The sequence below is a fragment of the Mustela lutreola genome, chromosome 6, assembly GCF_030435805.1.
Source record: "Mustela lutreola isolate mMusLut2 chromosome 6, mMusLut2.pri, whole genome shotgun sequence".
NCBI lineage: Eukaryota > Metazoa > Chordata > Mammalia > Carnivora > Mustelidae > Mustela > Mustela lutreola.
The window spans coordinates 49,747,179-49,767,637 of record NC_081295.1 but is presented as its reverse complement, the minus strand read 5'-3'; the positions used below and the strand labels follow the sequence as shown (position 1 = coordinate 49,767,637).

General features: G+C 36.1%; 1 protein-coding gene across 1 annotated transcript in view; it reads right to left on the bottom strand.

Moving 5' to 3' along the window:
* LCA5 (lebercilin LCA5) overlaps nucleotides 1–20,459 on the bottom strand; it is a 59,348-nt gene that overhangs the window by 2,974 nt on the left and 35,915 nt on the right. Inside the window, exons 4-7 of the mRNA XM_059177230.1 lie at nucleotides 5,923–6,060; nucleotides 4,890–4,986; nucleotides 4,058–4,200; nucleotides 1,417–1,549 (exon numbers count right to left, since the gene is read on the bottom strand). Coding sequence (XP_059033213.1) covers nucleotides 1,417–1,549; nucleotides 4,058–4,200; nucleotides 4,890–4,986; nucleotides 5,923–6,060 — 511 coding nt within the window. The remainder of the gene's footprint in view (nucleotides 1–1,416; nucleotides 1,550–4,057; nucleotides 4,201–4,889; nucleotides 4,987–5,922; nucleotides 6,061–20,459) is intronic.

Here is a 20,459-nt window from a genome sequence, read left to right as displayed (position 1 = left end):
GGTAAGGAAGAAGGTTCTCTATTTTTTATACTTAATATCGTGCTATACACTGAATGAAAGGTGATGGATAGATGGGAGTTTATTTTAAACTTAAATTGAACCTCTGCACGGCATACCCTAAAAAAGATACAATATCCCTTATTTGGTATTCTGACTAAAGATAAATTAAATTGAGTCTAATTAAGAGAACACTTCAGATAAACCTCAAATGAACATTCTATTTTTAAAAAATAGGTCTTTATTCATCAAAAATGTTGACCTCACAAAATATCTAGAGAAAACTAAAGAGACAGGAGAACTAAATGCAATTCATCATCATATTCTGGCGAGAAGAAAATGCTATAAAGGACAATATTATGTCAACTAATAAAACTGTACTATGACAGCAGATTAGAGAAATGTATCAAAGTTAAATTTTCTGAAGTTAAAAATTATACTGGAATGATTTAAGAAAATGTCCTTATTTTGGAAAAATACACATGCAAGTATTTTAAGGTATGGGCATGAGAAATACCACTTACTCTGAGTAACTTTAGTAAATGGCATACATTCTCACTGATGTTTGAGGTCCTTAATTCATACAAACTCCAGGGGGAAAAAATAGAGATGAAAAGAAGGGGCCAGTCTTCTTAAACCCAACTGACCATAATACCTTTCTAGTCTATGTTTTAATACTATGAAAGCATCTCCCTTTGTGCCTTAGCCAATAGTAATATAAATAAATCTTCTATTTCAACTGTGTTAAGTACACACACACAAATATACATTCACTAATTTAAGCAACAATTAAGTCATAATTTAAAGGGAAGAAAAGGATTTCTCTGCAAGAAGCTTCTATAATGAAATATGTGCAGAGGATTAGAGTCAGGGATCCCTCTTGGCCATACCTTTAAGACTTTTTAATCCAGATGGAAATGAATTTATTCCTGAACTTCATTTTCAGTATCTGAAACTATGTGAGTTGGTTCACTAAACTTTCACACCAAAATGAAAGAATACCTACAGGAATATATTCAGGACCTCACAATTCACTGATTTTAATGTTTGGGCTACAGATTAGAGTCTCAAGGTCAAGCCAATGGACTGCATTGTCTTTCAGTTATCTCTTCATCAAGCTTTAGTTAACAAACACACAAAAATTTCCTCTTTTATCTGAATTCTACTTCATCTGAATTTTCTGAACGTAACCTGTCCTTTTTCCCTAACTCCAAACAGCAACTTAACAGTTGCATTTTTCTTTCCTTAGTAACTTTATTCAAATGTTTGTGATTCCTAATAGACCATGTCCTACACTGTATCAACCTTTTTTTATTCTGTATAACCAATTTACTGTTCAGCTGGAAAGTATCAGGGGATGCTAACCCTTTCTTTCCCAAAGGATGCTGACTCATTACTTGATTAAACAAATTTTCTTACCATTCTCCAGCTTTTCAACTTCCTGATTTACAACACGGAGTCCTTGATCTTTAACAAATTTTTCTTCTGTTTTCACAGATGGGGTTAGAATCCTTGCTTCTTCATGTTCCCCTCTCTCTTGCAGTTCCAGGTCCTATTACATATATTTTTTTTAAAAATGCAAGTTCACATGTCAAAAGGGGAAAAAGCTATTTAAATATCAGAGTCATCTCGTATTAAATATGACACCAAGTAAGTTGGAAATTAAAGCCAATTTTAATTTAATAAAGGAGTAAGTCACAAGTTACCACCCTTTGAAAGATGCTTTAGAAGCACACAAGATTATTTTAAAAAAATTTTTTAAAGTATAACATATATCAGAACCAGTATCATGGAATTAAAGCCAATAACCCACAAAAAATTCTGAAGAGACATGTTTCGGAAGTATCCTTGCTTTGTATGTTTCACAACAAAATCTGATTAATTCAGTTAACCAGGAAAGGTTATTAGCCAATTATGGAGGCCACGTTGGAAGGTCTGCTGAATTATAACACAGGCAGTAACAACTGCATTGAATCTTTCGAGTTTATACTTAAGACTGTGTCCAAAGCCTCCAGTAAATTTTATAATATTTAAATCAAATAAAAATTGGGGCGCCTGGGTGGCTCAGTGGGTTAAGCCGCTGCCTTCGGCTCAGGTCATGATCTCGGGTCCTGGGATCGATTCCCACATGGGGCTCTCTGCTCAGCAGGGGGCCTACTTCCTCCTCTCTGCCTGCCTCTCTGCCTACTTGTAATCTCTGTCTGCCAAATAAATAAATAAGATCTTAAAAAAAAAAAAAAAAAAAGATTTAAATCAAATAAAAATATAAACTTAAAATTACTTGTTTTTTATGGTCCCTTTCATGCGTGGGTATAATAAGGTAATTTAAAAGTAAAATACCTATTATTAGTAAGCAGAGTGTTGTCCCCTAGTATCAATTTTCCTCTTCTTCCTTTTAGTTAGGAATCCCTTGAGTTTTAGCAGGGTATAAGGCTGCTCAGCTGTAGACTACATCTGCTAGTCTCACTTGCAGTAAACAGGACCAAAGGGATTTGAGTGAAAGTATGTATGCAACTTCTGATCACATTTATAAAAATAAAACCTGCTTGCCCTCCACTTCCATGTTTCTCCTTCTCACAAAGGTGTTGAGCCAATTCCAACCATACAGAGGAAGACTACACTCTTTCAGATGAAAGAACAGTAAGAGGATGACTACCAAGGAACAAAGCTATCTACCTATAATGGACTACCCACTGACCTTCACTCTATTCGAAAAGAAAGAAAACTCATGTATTTCTTGAGCCACTGAATTCTGGATCTCTTTCCAATAGCAAATTAGCTTGCACTTGAACAATGCTCCCTTTTGTGAAGACCCTTCAGTGGCAGGATCAGTCTGAAGAGCTTTACAAACTTTGTGATTAGTTACTACCACAAGCTGATGGGTAAACCATCCCTGTTTTATAGATTAGGAAATTGAGGCTCCAGAAAGTCACACAACTAAAATGTTAACACTGCCTTTTTAATTAAATTCTGGTTCTAACTCCAAGGCTCTTTTGCTCTTTTCACTGTATAAGGTTGCTGCTCCTCATGCTGAATCTTACAAAGACTATTTTTTTAATCCTTTTAAAGTTAAGAATGACTTTGCTATTGCACACTTTACCCTTTTCAAAGAGACAACATGATTTAGTTTCAATGATAGTGAAAATATAAGAAGAAAGACACTCAGCAGGTACAGCTACCCAGGAACTAAATCAGCCCATCCTTTCTGTTTTATACCACAAGAAAAAAATCTCAGGGCCACTGGGAAAACTCTAAGGCACAAAAACCCAGGAATATATGAAATATGCTGATCCCCAATATATTGTTTTCTTTGGAATTTAAAATATAGAACCCTCTTAGAAAAAAGAACATCTGGTGTTGTATTTATAAGTCCTTTTAAATGAAGGCCCAAACACAGAGTCCCCTGAATTTCACTCTAATTTGAATGATCTAAATAAAGTCAGAGTGCACTGCAATACTTTGATCAACATTCAGCTAATCTGTAAAATTCTCACATAATAGGAGGCCCAAAAATACATAAGACAAATCTTAAAAAAAATATTTGAAAACTAGTAAAATTTGCTATTATGTATAAAAACAAAGAGGGTTTTTAGAGACTATCTGGGTACATAAAAGGTAAGAAACCTCTATCTTTGGGGCACCTGGGTGGCTTCAGTCAGTTAAGCACCTGATTCTTGATTTTAGCACAGTCATGATCTCAAGATTGTGAGACCAAGCCCTTCTTCCAGCTCTGCACTGAGCATGGAGCCTGCATAAGATTCTCTCTCTCTCCCTCTCCCACCACTCTCTCTTTCTCTCTCTACAAAAAGGAAAGAAAAAGAAAGACTTCTATCTCCAACCCAGAAGGTATAACTAACCTTCTTGATGTATCTGGAAGATGCAATGAAAACTAAGAATCAACACAAAGGAATTTAATAAAATACTCTCTCTAGAAGACTACTTGCATATTTACACAGATACGGTACTAGCATCATTGCTAACTTTTAAAATGTTCGATATTGTGTTTTTAGGAATAAATTCAAACCTAGAGTTTAGTAACCAATCATGTTGCTAAACTCACCAAAGTAAGACATTCAGGTTCTTCCCATTTGTTTTCATAACATATAACTGTTTGTGGTGTCACAGGAAATTCTTCCAGCTCGAAGTCCTCATTGGTTTGTACTCCTTTTGTACACTGGTCTGTAAAATCACTCTGGCATGCAGCTACCATGAAAAGTATGGAAGAATTTTTCTAATCATACTGAACAGTGCTAAGATATATGGAATTTAACTGGTATATGTTCACCATCTACATGAGATAATGCACATTTTGCTTAGCTCTATGACTACTCACTATTACCATTTGTATTTCTAGGATTTACTGGCAATTATATAATTTGAGGACAATTTAGACAGGTAAACCCTATTAAGCTTTTACAAAGTTTGATTTTAACTTTCTGCAATTTATAAGATGAAAATTTATACTTTTGTTTAAAAAAAGTAAAGACATGCATAATAATGCCAAAGTATTTATGGGTGAAATGAAATGACAGCTGGGATTAACTTTAAAATACTCTTTAAAAAAAATATTCTAGAAGTAGAAAAAAATAGATGCAATAAGATTAGTAAAATATGTAACTGTTAAAGCTAAGTGATGCATAAATAAAGGTTCATTAAAATATAATCAAGCACCAGTCTGGAGTCTTCTTACTTATCGTCAAAGTTTCAAAAATAAATTATAAAAAAAAATTTAAACCTTAGGAAAAACTGAGAAAGAGGATTTCTGAAAATTAACTATAAGGAAATTTAAATTTACTTCAATGAAGTTCTTTCCCCTTCCTTCTACTTTAGAATTATTTGATTTTATTATTAGTGACAGCTACAATGTTTATCAATAATAGTAACTATTATACCATTTTTTCGTGACCTAAGTTCTTTTTCTTTCTTTGGAGAAGACTTTGGCAGACGATTAGAATATATGTTTTTTATATCCAGTTCTCTCTCCTTTTCCTGAAAAACAAACAAACAAAAAACAATACAATTAAGGATGTAGAGTAGCATTTTACAATAAAACAAAAATTCTCACCTTGTCAACTGGTATTTTCCTTACCAAATTAGAATATATATATACCAGCTCAGTTTCCCTTCTTAACTACTGAACTACAGAAAGGAATATCTCTAGGACATCTAGGTTAGAGCAATGATTCTCCCTAAAAAGTGTAATATGTACTGACAGTCAAGAAAATTAGAGTAAATAAGGCAAAATTCATTTTCTACCCATTCCTACCTAATAGAGCTAGCTGCGTCTTCAACTGTCTTCTAACTTGGCAACAGAGGCCAAAATAATTTCATTAGTATCTTTCAAACATGGCTTTTGAGTTACTGACACATTAAAAATTAGACTTTTTAAAAACAGTGTTCTTTATCATTTTGAGGCAATGATTCTTTCTGAGAATTTGATTAACAAAATGAAAATCCTATGTAAGATAATGCATGAGCATTTAATTTTGCACAAAATTTCCCCATCAACGACCTCTGAATAGAATTAAGAACACTTTCAACAAAATTAAATAATGTGAATGCTTCCTCTCAACACTGACAATGAAGGGCATTATTTGAAACAACTTTTAAAATAATCCTAGGGTTATCTGAGGAAGAACACTGGATTATTCAAACACACAACAGAGAAAAACACTAGTTCCCATAATTCCTTCCAAAATTCCATAACTTATTTCAGTTATATCAATTCTACTAGGATTCAATATTTCACTTTTGGCATTTGTCATAGCGATTATATTACCAAAACTTTTCTTTAAAAGTACCAAAAAAGAATAGAATTTTGTAAATTACATTGTTCCAAATTATAAATATGAATAAATGTTTTAAGATGCTGAGTGTTCGATATAGTTCACATATCTATTATCCATTAAATAAATAAATACATACTTTTAATTTGTGATACAGTTGTTGCAGCTCCTTCTGAAGGACTTTATTTTCATCATGAGCCTCATATGCCCTTTTCCTTTCAGCAAGCAACTGTCGTTGGAAACTGTTAGTACTCAGCTCAAGGTTTTTGGATAGTTCCTACGATGTGTATAGAAACATATAAAAATAATACTTGAAAATAACTGAAGAGTAAAACACTGCACTTAGCATTGAAATAATGTTTTTAGTAGTACAAGACCTACAAATCAGGCTGAGCTTTGTGTTCATGAACATAAACTGGAAAACAGATTTACCAACAATTTAGTAAGGCACTTAGCCTATTATTCCTTATTTTGCGTTTCAAAATGATTTGTAAATTCTTAAGCATTTGCCTGAAGCATATATGAACAGTTACTTAAGTTGGTTGCAAATTCAGTCAAGGGATGTGATGAGAAACACTGGCTTCTGGGAGTCATAATTCAGGCAAATATAATACCAAGACAGCTGCATAAAACTACATAGCACTATCCAAGGTGCAGAGATTACTTTGTAAAACATTTCTAGATGAAAATAACAGTCATGTCCACAGTATTCAAATGTTTTTCATAAAGTTTGTGAAAAAATTTAGGTTAAAATGTTTTCTTTCAGGTGCATCAACATCATGGTAGCATGAGTCATTCTTTTTTCCCTACCTTTCAATTTACAACTAATCAGAGCCACAAAACATCTATAACTAAACAAAAGCACTTCTGCACAGCACACCAGGACACCTGAGAGAACCAACCATCTCTGCACCTGAAAGTGGATGGACTGGACATCAGCAGAGGCTGTGGAGCCAGGGGTAGTATAGGTGGCAGAGGTAGTGGCAGGCCCATCCGACCTTTCTGGCAGAAGAGGTGGAGGGTAAAGATGTTAAGCGGGGACCTGCCCGGCCACATGTGCAGCACTTGGAGGGCCTCACTCTCTCTGAGGAGAGACCACAATGACTAAGGGGAGGAAAAGGAAAGAGAAGGAGGTAAAGAGAACTGAGGGAATACCATTTCCCACTGTATGCCCAGGAGTCTGACAAGAGATCATCGATGAATCTCTAGGAAATATCCCCCAGCTCAAGGATTCCCAAGTGGGTAATGGGCACAGCCAAAGCATTAAGTGGTAAGCACACACCTCCCTCCACTCTGTCACCACACTTTTTCTATCCAACCCAAGAGCTTTTTTTTAATTGTATAATTTTTTTTCTCATATGCATTTCATTTAAAACCCCCTGATTGTCTCAGGACTGTTAGGTATGTAGACCCTTCTGACCCGAGGGATGTCTTAAGGTCTTTAAATAGCTCAAACAACAATTGGAAACTTGAGCACTAACTAGATATTTGAAAATACTAAAAAGTTGTTATTTATTAGATGTTATTCTTGGTATCAGTTAATGGCATTTTGTTTTTAAAGTCTTTCTATTTTAGAGAGATAAAATTGAAATATTTATGAATAATACAATAGGATATTCAAGATCTACTTTGAAATAATACAGAGAGGTGAAGGAGAGTATATATGAAAAAATATTTTCTATAAGGTGGCATTTTTTTAAGTTTTAATTTTTTACTATAGTTGACACATAATGTTATATTAGTTTCCAGTATACAACATCGCAATTCCACAATTCCATACCTTACGCTGTGCTCACCACAACTATAACTAACATCTCACCATACAACACTATTACAATACCATTGACTTATATTCCCTGTGCTGTGCCTTTTATTCCTGTGACTTATCCATTCCATAACTGGAAGCCTGTATCTCTTATTCCACTCTCACCACCACTCTCCCCTCTGGCAACCATCAGTCTGATCTGTCTTTATGGATCTTTTCTGCCCTCCCTAGGCCCCATCACCTATTTAACCCATCCCCCCACCCCCAAACCAGCCCCTTCAGCAACCCTCAATTTGTTTTCTATAGTTAAGAGTCTGTTTTACGGTTTGCCCCCTCTTTTTTTTCATGTTCATTTGTAAATGGAACGGTTTTCTTAATTTCACTTTCTGCTACTTTGCTATTACTGTAGAGAAACAAACTAACTTCTGCTATTAATTTTGTATTCTGCAACTTTACTGAATTCATTTAATACCTCTAATAATTTCTGGTGGAGTCTTTAGTGTTTCCTACATATGATAACATGTTATCTGCAAACAGTGACAAATTTAACTTTTTGCTTACCAATTTGGATGACATTTATTTCCTGTCCGATTGTTATGCCTAGGTCTTCAAGTACTATGTTATATAAAAGTGGTAAGAATAAGACATCCTTGTCTTGTTACTAATCTTAAAGCTCTTTCCCCCTCCCTGAGTATGATTAGTTAGCTCTAAGTTTGTCACATATGGCCTTTATTATGGTGAGTTATGTTCCCTCTACACCTACTTTGCTGAGAGGTTTTATCATGAATGGATGTTGAATTTTGTCAAAAGCTTTTTCTCAGCTATTGAGCAGATTGTATGATTTTTATCTATCACTTTATTTATGCTGTGTATCATGTTGACAGATTTTTTTTCAAGATTTTATTTATTTATTTGACAGAGATCACAAGTAGGCAGAGAGGCAGGTAGAGAGAGAGGAGGAAGCAGACTCCCTGCTGAGCAAAGAGCCCAATGTGGGGCTCGATCCCAGGACCCTGGGATCATGACCTGAGCCGAAGGCAGAGGCTTTAACCCAATGAGCCACCCAGGTACCCCCAGTTAATACTGGACCACCCTGATATCCTGGAATAAATTACTCACCTTGATTATGGTGAGTAATTTTTTAAAATATATTGAATAGAGTTAGCTGATTTTTTTTTTTAGAATTTTTTTGTGTCTATGTTCATTAGGGATTTTACTGGCCTATGGGTTTTTTAGTAGTGCCTTTGTCTGGTTTTGGTATCAAGGTAATGTGACCTTGTAGAATGTATCTGAAGCTTTCCTTCCTCTTCTGTTTTTTGGAAGTTTGAGGAATATAGGTATTAACCCTTTAAATGTCTGGTAGAATTCACCTGTGAATTCATCTGGCCATGGACTTTTGTTTGTTCAGAGTTTTTATATTACTGATTCAATTTTGTTACTAGTAGTCTGTTCAAATTTTCTATTTCTTCCTGATTCAGTTTTAGAAGATTGTACGTTTCTAGGAATGTATCCAGTTCTTCTAGGTTGTCCAATTTGTGGGCATATAATATTTCATAGTAGCCTCTCATAATATTTTGTATCTCTGTGGTATCATTTGTTACTTCTCTGTCATTTCTGAATTTATTTACTTAGGTCCTTTCTTTCTTGGGAGAGAAAGCTTCCAAATACATCAATGAATCCTCAATAATCCCCAATAAAATATTAGCAAACCTAACAACATATTAAAAGGACGATTCACCACAAACAAGTGAAGTTTATTCCAGTAATGCAAAGGTGGTGCAATATTTGCAAATCAACCAATGTGATACACCACATCAGCAAAACCAAGGATAAAAATCAAATGATCATCTCAATACATAGAAAAAACATTTGACAAAATTCAAAATCCATTTATGATTAAAAAACAAAAAACCCAACCTCTACAAAATGAGTTAAGAGGGAACATACCTCAACATAATAAAGACCATATAAACCCAAAGCTAACATCATTCTGAATGGTGAAAAAACTGAGAGCTTTTCCTCTAAGAACAGGAACAACGCAAGGAGTCCACTCTCACCACCTTTATTCAACATAGCACTAGAAGTCCTAGCCACAGGAATCAAACAACGAAATAAAGGCATCTGGATTGGTAAGAAAAATGTAGTAATCAAAATAGTATGTACCAGTACAAAAGTAGACACATAAATCAATGGAACAGGATAGAGCAGAGAAATAAACCCACACTTACTTGGCCAATTAACCTACAATAAAGGAGTCCAGAGTGTAGAATGGGGAAAAGACAGTCTGTCAAAAAATAGTGCTGGGAAAACTGGACCATTTTCTTATACCACACACAAAAATAAAGTCATAATGGATTAAAGATCTAAATATGAGACTTGAAACCATACAACTCCTATAAGATAACATAGGTAGTAATCTCACATTGGTTGTTCCAACATTTTTCTAGATGTTTCTCAAAGGAAACAAAAGCAAAAATGAACTATTGTGACTATACCAAAATAAAAAATTCTTACACAGAGAAGGAAAGCAACAAAATGAAAGGGTTACCTAATAAATGGGAGATGATATTTACAAGTAATGTATCTGGTAAGGGGTTAATATCCAAAGCATATAAAGATATAAAATCCAACACCACAAAAACAATCTGATTAAAATATACAGAGAACCCGAACATTTTTCCAGAAAATAAACAGATGGTCAACAGACCCACGAAAATATCCTCAACATCCTTTATCTTAAGGGAAATGCAAACCAAAACCACAATAACATATCATCTTACACCTGTCAGAATGGCTAGCATAAAAAAATCAAGAAATTGGGGCACCTGGGTGGCTCAGTGGGTTAAAGCCTCTGCCTTTAGCTCGGGTTGTGATCTCGGGGTTCTGGGATCAAGCCCCACGTTGGGCTCTCTGCTTAGTGGGGAGCCTGCTTCCCTTCCTCTCTCTCTGCCTGCCTCTCTGCCTACTTGTGATCTCTGTCTGTCAAATAAATAAATAAAATCTTTAAAAAAAAAATCAAGAAATAACAAGTGTTGGCATGGATGTATACTCATACACTACACTGCTGATGGAAATGTAAATTGGTACAATCACTGTATTAAACAGTATGCAGGTTCCTCAAAAATTTAAAAACAAAAATACCATTTGATTCAGTAATTCCACAACTTATCCAAAGAAAATGAAAACACTAATTTGATAAAGTCATTCTTTGAGAATTTTTATAATCTTGATACCAAAACTGGATAAGGACAGCCTGAAAAATAAATCATAAGCCATTCCTTTTTTTTTTTTAAGATTTTATTTATTTATTTAACAGACAGAGATCACTTGTCGGCAGAGAGGCAGGCAGAGAGAGGAGGAAGCAGGCTCCCTGCTGAGCAGAGAGCCCAATGCAGGATGCGGGGCTCAATCCCAGGACCCTGAGATCATGACCTGAGCTGAAGGCAGAGGCTTTAACCCATTGAGCCACCCAGGCGCCCCAAGCCATTCCTATATGTGAATGTTGTAAAAATCCCAAATATTAGCCAAAGAAATAGAGCACTGTATAAAAAATATATCACAACTATACCAAGAAAGCAAAGGATAAGAGTAGTTTAATAATAATGTAAAAGTGTAATTTTCTGTGTTAAATGAGAAAAAAAAATCATTTTACTAGAAGAAAAGCATCTGAATATTTAATAAAATTCAATTATTATTCAATTAAAATGAAATTCCTAAAAGCTAATAATAGAAAGCAAGTTTCTTCACATATAATATACATAATATGTACACACAGAAAACATACAGGGCATATACCAAAATGCTAAAATTGGTGATATCTCAGTGTAAGAATTTTTTTTGTTATTTTCCTCATTTTTTTGTAATGCACATGTGCTACTTATTTAAAAATAAGACAATTTCTAAAAATATGACTCAATGAAAATAAAATAGGAAGGAGATATATCTATCAACTTCAGAAAAAAAAATTACTTCTGAGGAGAGAAAAGCAGAGGAGGAGATATTTTGGAAAAAAAGTGTACAAGGAAGCCTTAAAGTAACATCTGAAGTACATGATCTATAGAAAAAGTAGCAAAATAGTAAGTAGATTAATGACTTTTAAATATTCCCTTTTCTGTATGTTCAATATATTTCATAAGAAAAAAAATTAAAAGTGCTTTTAGAAATTAAAGATACAAATAAAATATTTAAAAAAAAAGAAATTAAAGATACAGAACTGAAAAAATATAAATAGTGGTTATCTTTTGCTGGAAGGACTACCGGTATTTCTTTCCCTACTTTACTGTCAATTTCAAAATGTCTTTAAACAAAAATTTAAATACTTAACTGATATTTCACCAAAAGGAAGTATCACAGAACTGTAACTCTAAAAGAAATAAAGGTTTATATAATTTAGCAACTTTTGCGAGCAAACCCAAATGATAACTAATATTACCTCCACTTACTGCTTATTAATTAATAAAGCAATATACATTTACATAACAATATTGCATTTGTTTAGAAAAATCTATAAATGTCAGCTGATTTCATCTCTGCTGAGTTATTGTAACTCAATCCTTGAGATTTAGACACTTGGGTAAACAAGATCCATAGCCCAACTTATAGTCATAGTTTTTTGGTTTGTTTTTTTTTTACAACAGTGCTAGCAGGTGATCATTTAGCCTCTGTACAAATAGTTCTGGTGGCAGAAAGTTCAGTAATTCAAAGGGTTTCATTTCACTATCATTAGACAATTCCTATTATTTCAAAGGTCTTCCTTATGAATAAGCAGAAACCTGCTCCCAGAAATATCTGTTATCTTTGTACTGCCTTCAGGAACATCCAAGAGCATATCTATTTCTCCTTTTCCAACAAAACAGCTTTTATTTTTTTCAAAGATTTTATTTATTTATTTGACAGACAGAGATCACAAGTAGGCAGAGAGGCAGGCAGAGAGAAAGGGGGAAGCAAGCTCCGTGCCGAGCAGAGGGGTCCGACGCAGGGCTCGATCCCAGGACCCTGGGATCATGACCTGAGCTGAAGGCAGAGGCTTAACCCACTGAGCCACCCAGGTGCCCCCAAACAGTTCTTTAAATACTGAAATATATTACATTTTCCCTTAATTTGAATCTTATTCATGGCTCCATGGTTCTTCCACTGTTTCTTATATTCCTATTTTTTCTGTGGTTCTGTGCTTGATCTCTAAATGTCAGTTTGTTACGTAAAATATGGTGCCTGTTTTCAGATGCGATCTGGCTGGTAAAATTAGTTGTTATTAATGCCTAGGGCCTGGGCAGCAGCATAACTGGTTAACTGTTTTTTTCCTTCTGTTAACTTTTTAAGCAGCTATATGACTGTAAGTTCAACAACTAAAACGCTATGCTTTTTTTAAAAACTTGAATTACTGTCAAATCAGGTATCCCTGTGTGGTACCCATAAAATAGATAGGAAAAAACTGAGGACTCAACAGTTAACCAGATTAAATTTTATCTTGCTTGTTTTGGGCCAGATTTTGAGCCCGGGGAGATCTTAATCTTGTTAAGATGAAATTTGCTGCCCCTCCTATTTCTAAACCTGTCATGAATGCCACTTTCTTTCACTGATCCATCTATCCACTCATTCCTTTAAAAAAAACATTAATTCTAGCCAGATAGTCAAATGTTACAAATACAAAATGAAACAATACTTGTTCTAAAAGGAGCCCAGTCAAATTCACTGATAAATATGCTGACAAAGGGCCAGGGCCAAAGCACCCACCTAGAAATGTTCTCTCAAAACTGATAGCTATGTATTTGAACGCTCTGGGTTCAGTTGCTGATCTAATTGTAAAGCTTTCTAATATTTTCAACCAGTCATTTCTCCATTAAAACACAAACAAGGGGGGCGCCTGGGTGGCTCAATGGGTTAAAGCCTCTGCCTTCGGCTCGGGTTGTGATCTCGGGGACCTGGGATCAAGCCCCGCATCGGGCTCTCTGCTCAGCGGGGAGCCTGCTTCCTTCTCTCTCTGTCTACTTGAGATCTCTGCCTATCAAATAAATAAATAAAATCTTTAAAAAAAAAAAAAAAACACAAACAAGGGGGCGCCTGGGTGGCTTAAAGTCTCTGCCTTTGGCTCAGGTCATGATCCCAGCGTCCTGGGATCGAGCCCCACGTTGGGTTCTCTGCTCCATGGGCAGCCTGCTTCCTCCTCTCTCTCTCTGCCTGCCTCTCCACCCACTTGTGATCTCTGTCTGTCAAATAAATAAATAAAATCTAAACACACACACACACACACACAAACCAGAAAGATTTCCCATATCTACTATATATATATATATATATATAGTATATATATATACTAGCATATACTTTAACTGCACTTTGTACAGAGAAAAATTAATAGGTATAGTATACTTTGTTGTACTTATAATCTTATGAGGAAAAGAGTAAGCATAGTTCTGAGAAATATGTCCCAAAACATTCAAAAATTTGGTAGAGATTGGCATTAAGTTTACTGATTAATAGTATCTAATATTTACCTCTGCCTACTTTTGAAAACTGGTACTTCCTTTTTCTCACTTTTCTTATCCGGCCCTAGTTTTCCCAACTCCCCAGTGTACACTGACAAAGCCTGTGAAATCACATTCATAAGTCCTCTAGGGGATAATTCATTAGAATGTGGAGCCTGAGCTCATTTAAATAAGTTATCTATCTCTTATTATTTCTTCATCTGCTTTGAGCAGGACAAGATAAGAACAAGCTTGGAATCTAATAGTTATACTTTCTCTGTGCATTAGAAACAGTGGGCTTTGGTCTTATTACTCTAATGAAAACTCTGCTGTTTTGTTTTAAAGTGTTTACAACAAGCCTTTGCTCACTCTCAAGTTTTTGTCTTCAAACATGTAACTAGATTTTACCCCACAGTATTTAGCACAGCTAGTACCAAAAATAAAACACATTTCAGAAGTGATTTCTACTCAATAAACTGCATATAAAGAATCAGCATGATATGACAGATTTTGAAAAAAAAAAACAAAAAAAACAAAAACCATTTCTTTCTTCTCCATTGTGGGCATCATCTTATCCATCTTATCAGAAGATACTGATAAAATAGCCAAAGTTAATTTTAATATTTTAATGCATGCCACCATAAAACTATGAAAAAACTCAAATATATTATTACAAGAAAGAATATCATACTACTCAGTTTTAGAAATGTGATAAAATTACAAGGATTTTACTAAATGGTAATAGAAAAAAAAGAGCAACAGAATGAGAGACAGCAGACTGCAGTTCTAGTTCCAGACATGTGGTTCTAGTGTCCTGTGTGATTCTATGTGGCCTGAGAGAAGAAAGATAACATCTTTCTGTCCTAGCCTCCTGAACTGTTAAATGCTTAAGTTGAACTGGAAAGTTTCCCAAGAAGTTTCAGGGCTGCATCAGATTGCTGGGCAACTGAGTTTCTGCACCTAACTCACCAGTCACCACACGCATAGTTCAGCCTTTATCTGGCTGCCTGTGAACAAATGCTAAAATTTGAAAAAACCAATGGATCAAATTGGTAGTTTTTAAATATTTTTGTAAAACAATAAAATCCTTGAAGTACATTGAGCTCTTGTGAAAACCAATGCAAAAGCAATATTTATGGTCCTTTCGAAGTCTCAAATACTTCTATTCTGTGATGTATTTACTTTTAAATAATGTAATTTGAGTGCACTTTATTTTTCAGTTATATAACAGGTACCTAAAAAGTATCAGGCACTGAACTAGAACCATCCTGAACTTTTCTCTAACACTGTTTATCACACCACCTGCAAGCATTTACAGACTGAAAACTCGAGTTCAGATAATCTAAGTGGTATTGAAAATCACAAAGCTAGCCCAGAAATTGAACCTAGGCTGAGTATCTGTATGCATATATACAATTCCATTTCATTAGGAACTCAACACCTTGGGAAGTAGTATTAGTTGACAGCATAATTAAATAGAAACTAAGTAATTTTTTAATTTGGTCTTAAACTGTGAGCCAATAATTTTTGACAAGTTAGCAAAAGTCATCACTGCTTCCATATTAAAGATGCGTTCATGAAAATGCATGTATTTTTTTATTTTTTTTTAAAGATTTTATTTATTCATTTATTTATTTTAATTTACTTGTCAGAGAGAGCGAGAGCAAACACAGGCAGAGCGGCAGGCAGTGGCAGAGAGAGAAGCAGACTCCCCGCTAAGCAAGGAGCCTGATGCAGAACTCGGTCCCAGAACCCTGGGATCATAACCTGAGCCGAAGGCAGCAGCTTAACCGACTAAGCCACCCAGCCATTCCAAAAATGCATGTATTTTAAAGTCTTCTTGAGTGATATTAATCACAAGGAAAGTAAATTTAATCAGTTTTTCTTGTAGTAATAAAGTTAAATTCTTTTAGTTTAAGGAATAATATCTTTAAGATAAAAGAATTTTAAAACATTTTATATTATAATATTTAACATTATAATATTTAAAATAAAAGAATTTAACTTTATTACTGTTAAGAAAAACTAGAATTCAGTAGCATTCTTTACATCCCTTACATACCCAAATAACCAAAAATGATCTGAAAATGCTTTATTGATTTCCACTTCCAGGAATTTTCCATTAGTATATTTACATATGCATGCAAAGACTTAACTTCACTGCCATAATGTATATTTATTCTACACCAAAACAAGTTCCTAATATATGTGTTAGTGAGGGAAGAGATTCAACATATTATCATATATCTACACAATGGAATAGTAAATCACCTTCAAAAAGAATAAGGCAGACTTTGGAAAACAGTGTGGAAATTCCTCAAAAAATTAAAAATAGAGCTACCCTATGACCCTGCAATTGCACTACTGGGTATTTACCCCAAAGATACAGATGTAGTCAAAAGAAGGGCCATCTGTACCCCAATGTTCATAGCAGTAATGGCCACAGTTACCACCAAACTGTGGAAGAACCAAGATGCCCTTCAACAGACGAATGGATAAAAAAGATATGGTCCATATATACAATGGAGTATTATGCCTCCATCAGAAAGGACAAATACCCAACTTTTATATCAGCATGGACAGGACTGGAAGAGATGATGCTGAGTGAAATAAGTCAAGCAGAGAGAGTGAAGTATAACATGGTTTCACTTACTTGTGGAGCATAAGGAATAATACGGAGGACATTGGGAGGTGGAGAGGAGAAGTGAGATGGGGGAAATTGGAGGGGGAGACAAACCATGAGAGACTGAGGACTCTAAGAAACAAACAGAGTTCTGGAGGGGATGAAAGTGGGGGAATGGGTAAGCCTGGTGGTGGGTCTTATGGAGGGCATGTATTGTATGGAGCACTGGTATGGTGCATAAACAATGAATTTTGGAACACTGAAAAGAAATAAAATAAAATGGGGGGGGGGGAGAATAAGGCAGGAGAAAGTGATGTTACCAAAATAATGACATACATCATTCCTCACATCACTCCCTCTTATAAAAACAACTAACAACTACTCAAGGACAAGACACCATTAAGACAATTCTAGAACAGGAGTGAGGCTGAAGCAACCCCTGCACCAGAGACCAAGACAGATTGCATTAGAAGGATGAGAGAAACAGCTACACTTTGATACCACTGCCCTTCCCCTATGCCTCTAGTTCCTCCAGTGGGAAAATAGAGCCCAGAGGGAGAGCCCTACAGAATTGTGGGCTGCTTTGTGGGAGCCCTTACTCTGGTTTTACTTCACAAGGACCACAGGAAACTACAGGACTCAAGTACTGGGACTCTAACTGTGAAAGAAATGGAGAAAGACTTCTAACAACCAGCACTAAGATCTTGGCAGACCAAATTACTATCTGCACAGCCCGAGTAGTAACCCCAAGCAGCTTGATCTGTACTTGATCTGTAGATCAAGTCTAGGGTGGAATCTGACTAGGAAACTCAGTGGGGTGCAAGTCTGCCCACTTTGGATCCCCAAATGAAGAATTTTGCCAGCCCTGGGGTTTGGTCTTCCCAAGACCAGCAGAGCTGGTCACAGTCCTACCCTATTGCATATTGTGGCTCCCAGCCTCTTGAGACCAGAAAGCCTGCTCCGGAAAATTTAGCAGTTGTCTAGAAAGGGCCCTCCTAATCCTGCCCAAGTAGAAGCCTTAGTCACACCCCTCTTCTTGCAGAACATAGTCCATAGTCCCATCTGCCAGTAAGAGTTGGCAAGAACAGCTAGAGGATGCATAGTAACTAAGTAATTCTCAAGGTGAGAGGTGGGTAAGCAGAGCTGATGACCTGTAGACAAAGCTAATGGCCCTGTTCAGCCAGGAGACTTCGGCGGAGGTCAGGTTGACTCATGACCATAAACAAAGAGCATTAGTGGCCTTGGAGCTGCTTCTCCTGCTGTGCCTCGACAGGGAACTAATTCATAGCTGCCCCTATTGCTGAATATAGCCTTCAGCCCTCCTGACCAGGGAAACTTCCCAGACCACATGCGAAGCTGTGTAACACATCCCACAGCCGTGCTTACAGTAGTACCTAAACAGCCTGGGACCTTCCTTGCCTGCAGAGCAAACCCAGTGGCTTCACCAGAACAGGATATCTGATACACACTCTTGCTTTATTTGGGTCCCCAAACAAACAATGAGCTGTGCAAGCCCTGGGTCCTGTCCTGATGCCCCACCTGATACTGACTATAATACTCAAGCCCCACTATCTAAGAAGCCTGATCAGAGAGTCTAGGTAATAGCAGAGCCCATCCTACAACCTCACTTGGGCGGGGAATCAAGCCAGCAGTCCTAGCAGCTGTTCTCAGCCAGTGGCATGTCCCACCAGCCCTGACTCAGAGAGCAAACAGTTGCCTTGCCCCAAACTAGACCCTCTTAGCAGGCCCCATCTGCCTAAGGACATTCCCAGTAGAAACTCAAGCCAAGCTAAATGGTGAAGAACTGTCTCTGACAACGTGAACCTGCAAAGTCTAGAAGAGACTACTTACTCAAATGTGGAATACCAATGTAAGAATCAAAGATTACAAGAAATCAAATATGACACCACTGAAGGAAACGAATAAAGCTCTAATAATTTATCATAAAGAAATGGAGATCTATAAACTGTGACTCAGAACAATCCTCTTGACAAAGGGGAACCCTCTTACACTGTTGGTGAGAATGGAAACTGGTACAGCCACTCTAGAAAACAGTGTGGCGGTTCCTCAAAAAGTTAAAAATAGAACTACTCTACATCACAGCAACTATAGTACCAGGTATTTATCCAAAGGATACAAAAATAGTGATTCAAAGGGGCACCTGCACCTCAATGTTTATAGCAGCAATATCCACAACAGCCAAAATATGGGAAAAGCCCAGATGTCCACTGACATATGAATGGATAAAGAGGATGTGGTGTACACACATACACACACACACACACACACACACACACACACACAATGGAGTATTTTTCTCAGCCATCAAAAGGAATGAAGTCTTGCCATTTGCAACAATGTGGATAGAACTGGAGGATATTATGCTAAGTGAAATAAATCAGATAAAGGAAGACAAATACCATATGTTTTTACTCATATGTGTAATTTAAAAACAAGAGAGATGAACACAGGGGAAAGGAAGGAAAAATAAGATAAAAAGAGAGGGAGGCAAACCATAAAAGACTCTTAACTATGAGAAATAAATTGAGGGTTGCTGGAGAGGAACTGTGTTGGGGGATGGAATAACTGCGTGATGGGCATTAAGGAGGGCACTTGATGTAATGAGCACTGGGTGTTATATGCAACTGATAAATCACTAAATTCTACCCCTGAAACTAATAATATACTATATGTTAACTAAATTGAATTTAAATTTAAATAATTTTTTTAAAGATTTAATTTATTTTATCTGAAAGAGAGAGAAAGAACAAGCAGGGAGGAAAGGCAGAGGGAGAGGGAAAAACAGGCTCCCTTCTGAGCATAAAGTCTGATGTGGGGCTCAACCCCAGGTCCCTGATCATGACCTGAGCCAAAGGCACCTTGCTTAACCAACTGAGCCACCCAGGTGCCCCTGAATTTAAATAGAAAAAATCTGAAAAAAGAATAATTAAAGTTTAGTGAACTAAACAGGCTGGAATGTAGGATATTTCAAAAATATCCAGTCAGAAAAGCATAAGAAAAAAGAATGGAAAAGGGTGAAGAAAAAGCCTATGGGAGTTATGACACAATAAAAAGAAATAATACACACATAATGGGGATTCCAAGAAGAGAAAGAGAAAAAGACAAAGTATATTTAAGGAGATAATGGCTGAAAACTTTCCAACCCTAGGGACAGACATAGACCCAAAGGAAGCCCAAAGGACTGCAAATAGGTTGAACCCAAATAAGGCTACATCAAGAGATGTTATAATGAAATTGTAAAAAGTCAAAGACAGAATTTTAAAAACATAAAGAGAAAAGTTACATACCAGGGAACTCCCATAAGACAATCAGCAGATTTCTCAACAGAAACTTTTCAGGACAGAAAAGAATAGGATGACATGTTCAAAATATTTTTTAAAGATTTATTTATTAATTTGAGAGAGGAGAGAGAGTGCAAGTGCATGACCAGGGGGCAGAGGGAGAGAAAATCCCAAGCAGACTCCTTACTAAGTGTGGAATCCCACAAGGGACTTGATCTCATGACCCTAAGAACCAAGAGTTGGACGCTTAACTGACTATGCCACCCAGATGTCTGGACATATTCAAAATACTGAAAGAAAAAACTGTCAACCAAGAATGCTACCTGGCAAAGCTGTCCTTCAAAAACGGAGGGATAAGGACTCTGCCCAACAAACAAAATCTGAGGGAATTCATCATCACTAAACCTGCCTTATAAGAAATACTGAAGCAGGATCTTTGATTGCAAATAAAAGAACACTAATTAATATCCTAAAAACATAAGAAGGTAGAGTAAGTCAAAGTTCAACCCTATAATATGGCAA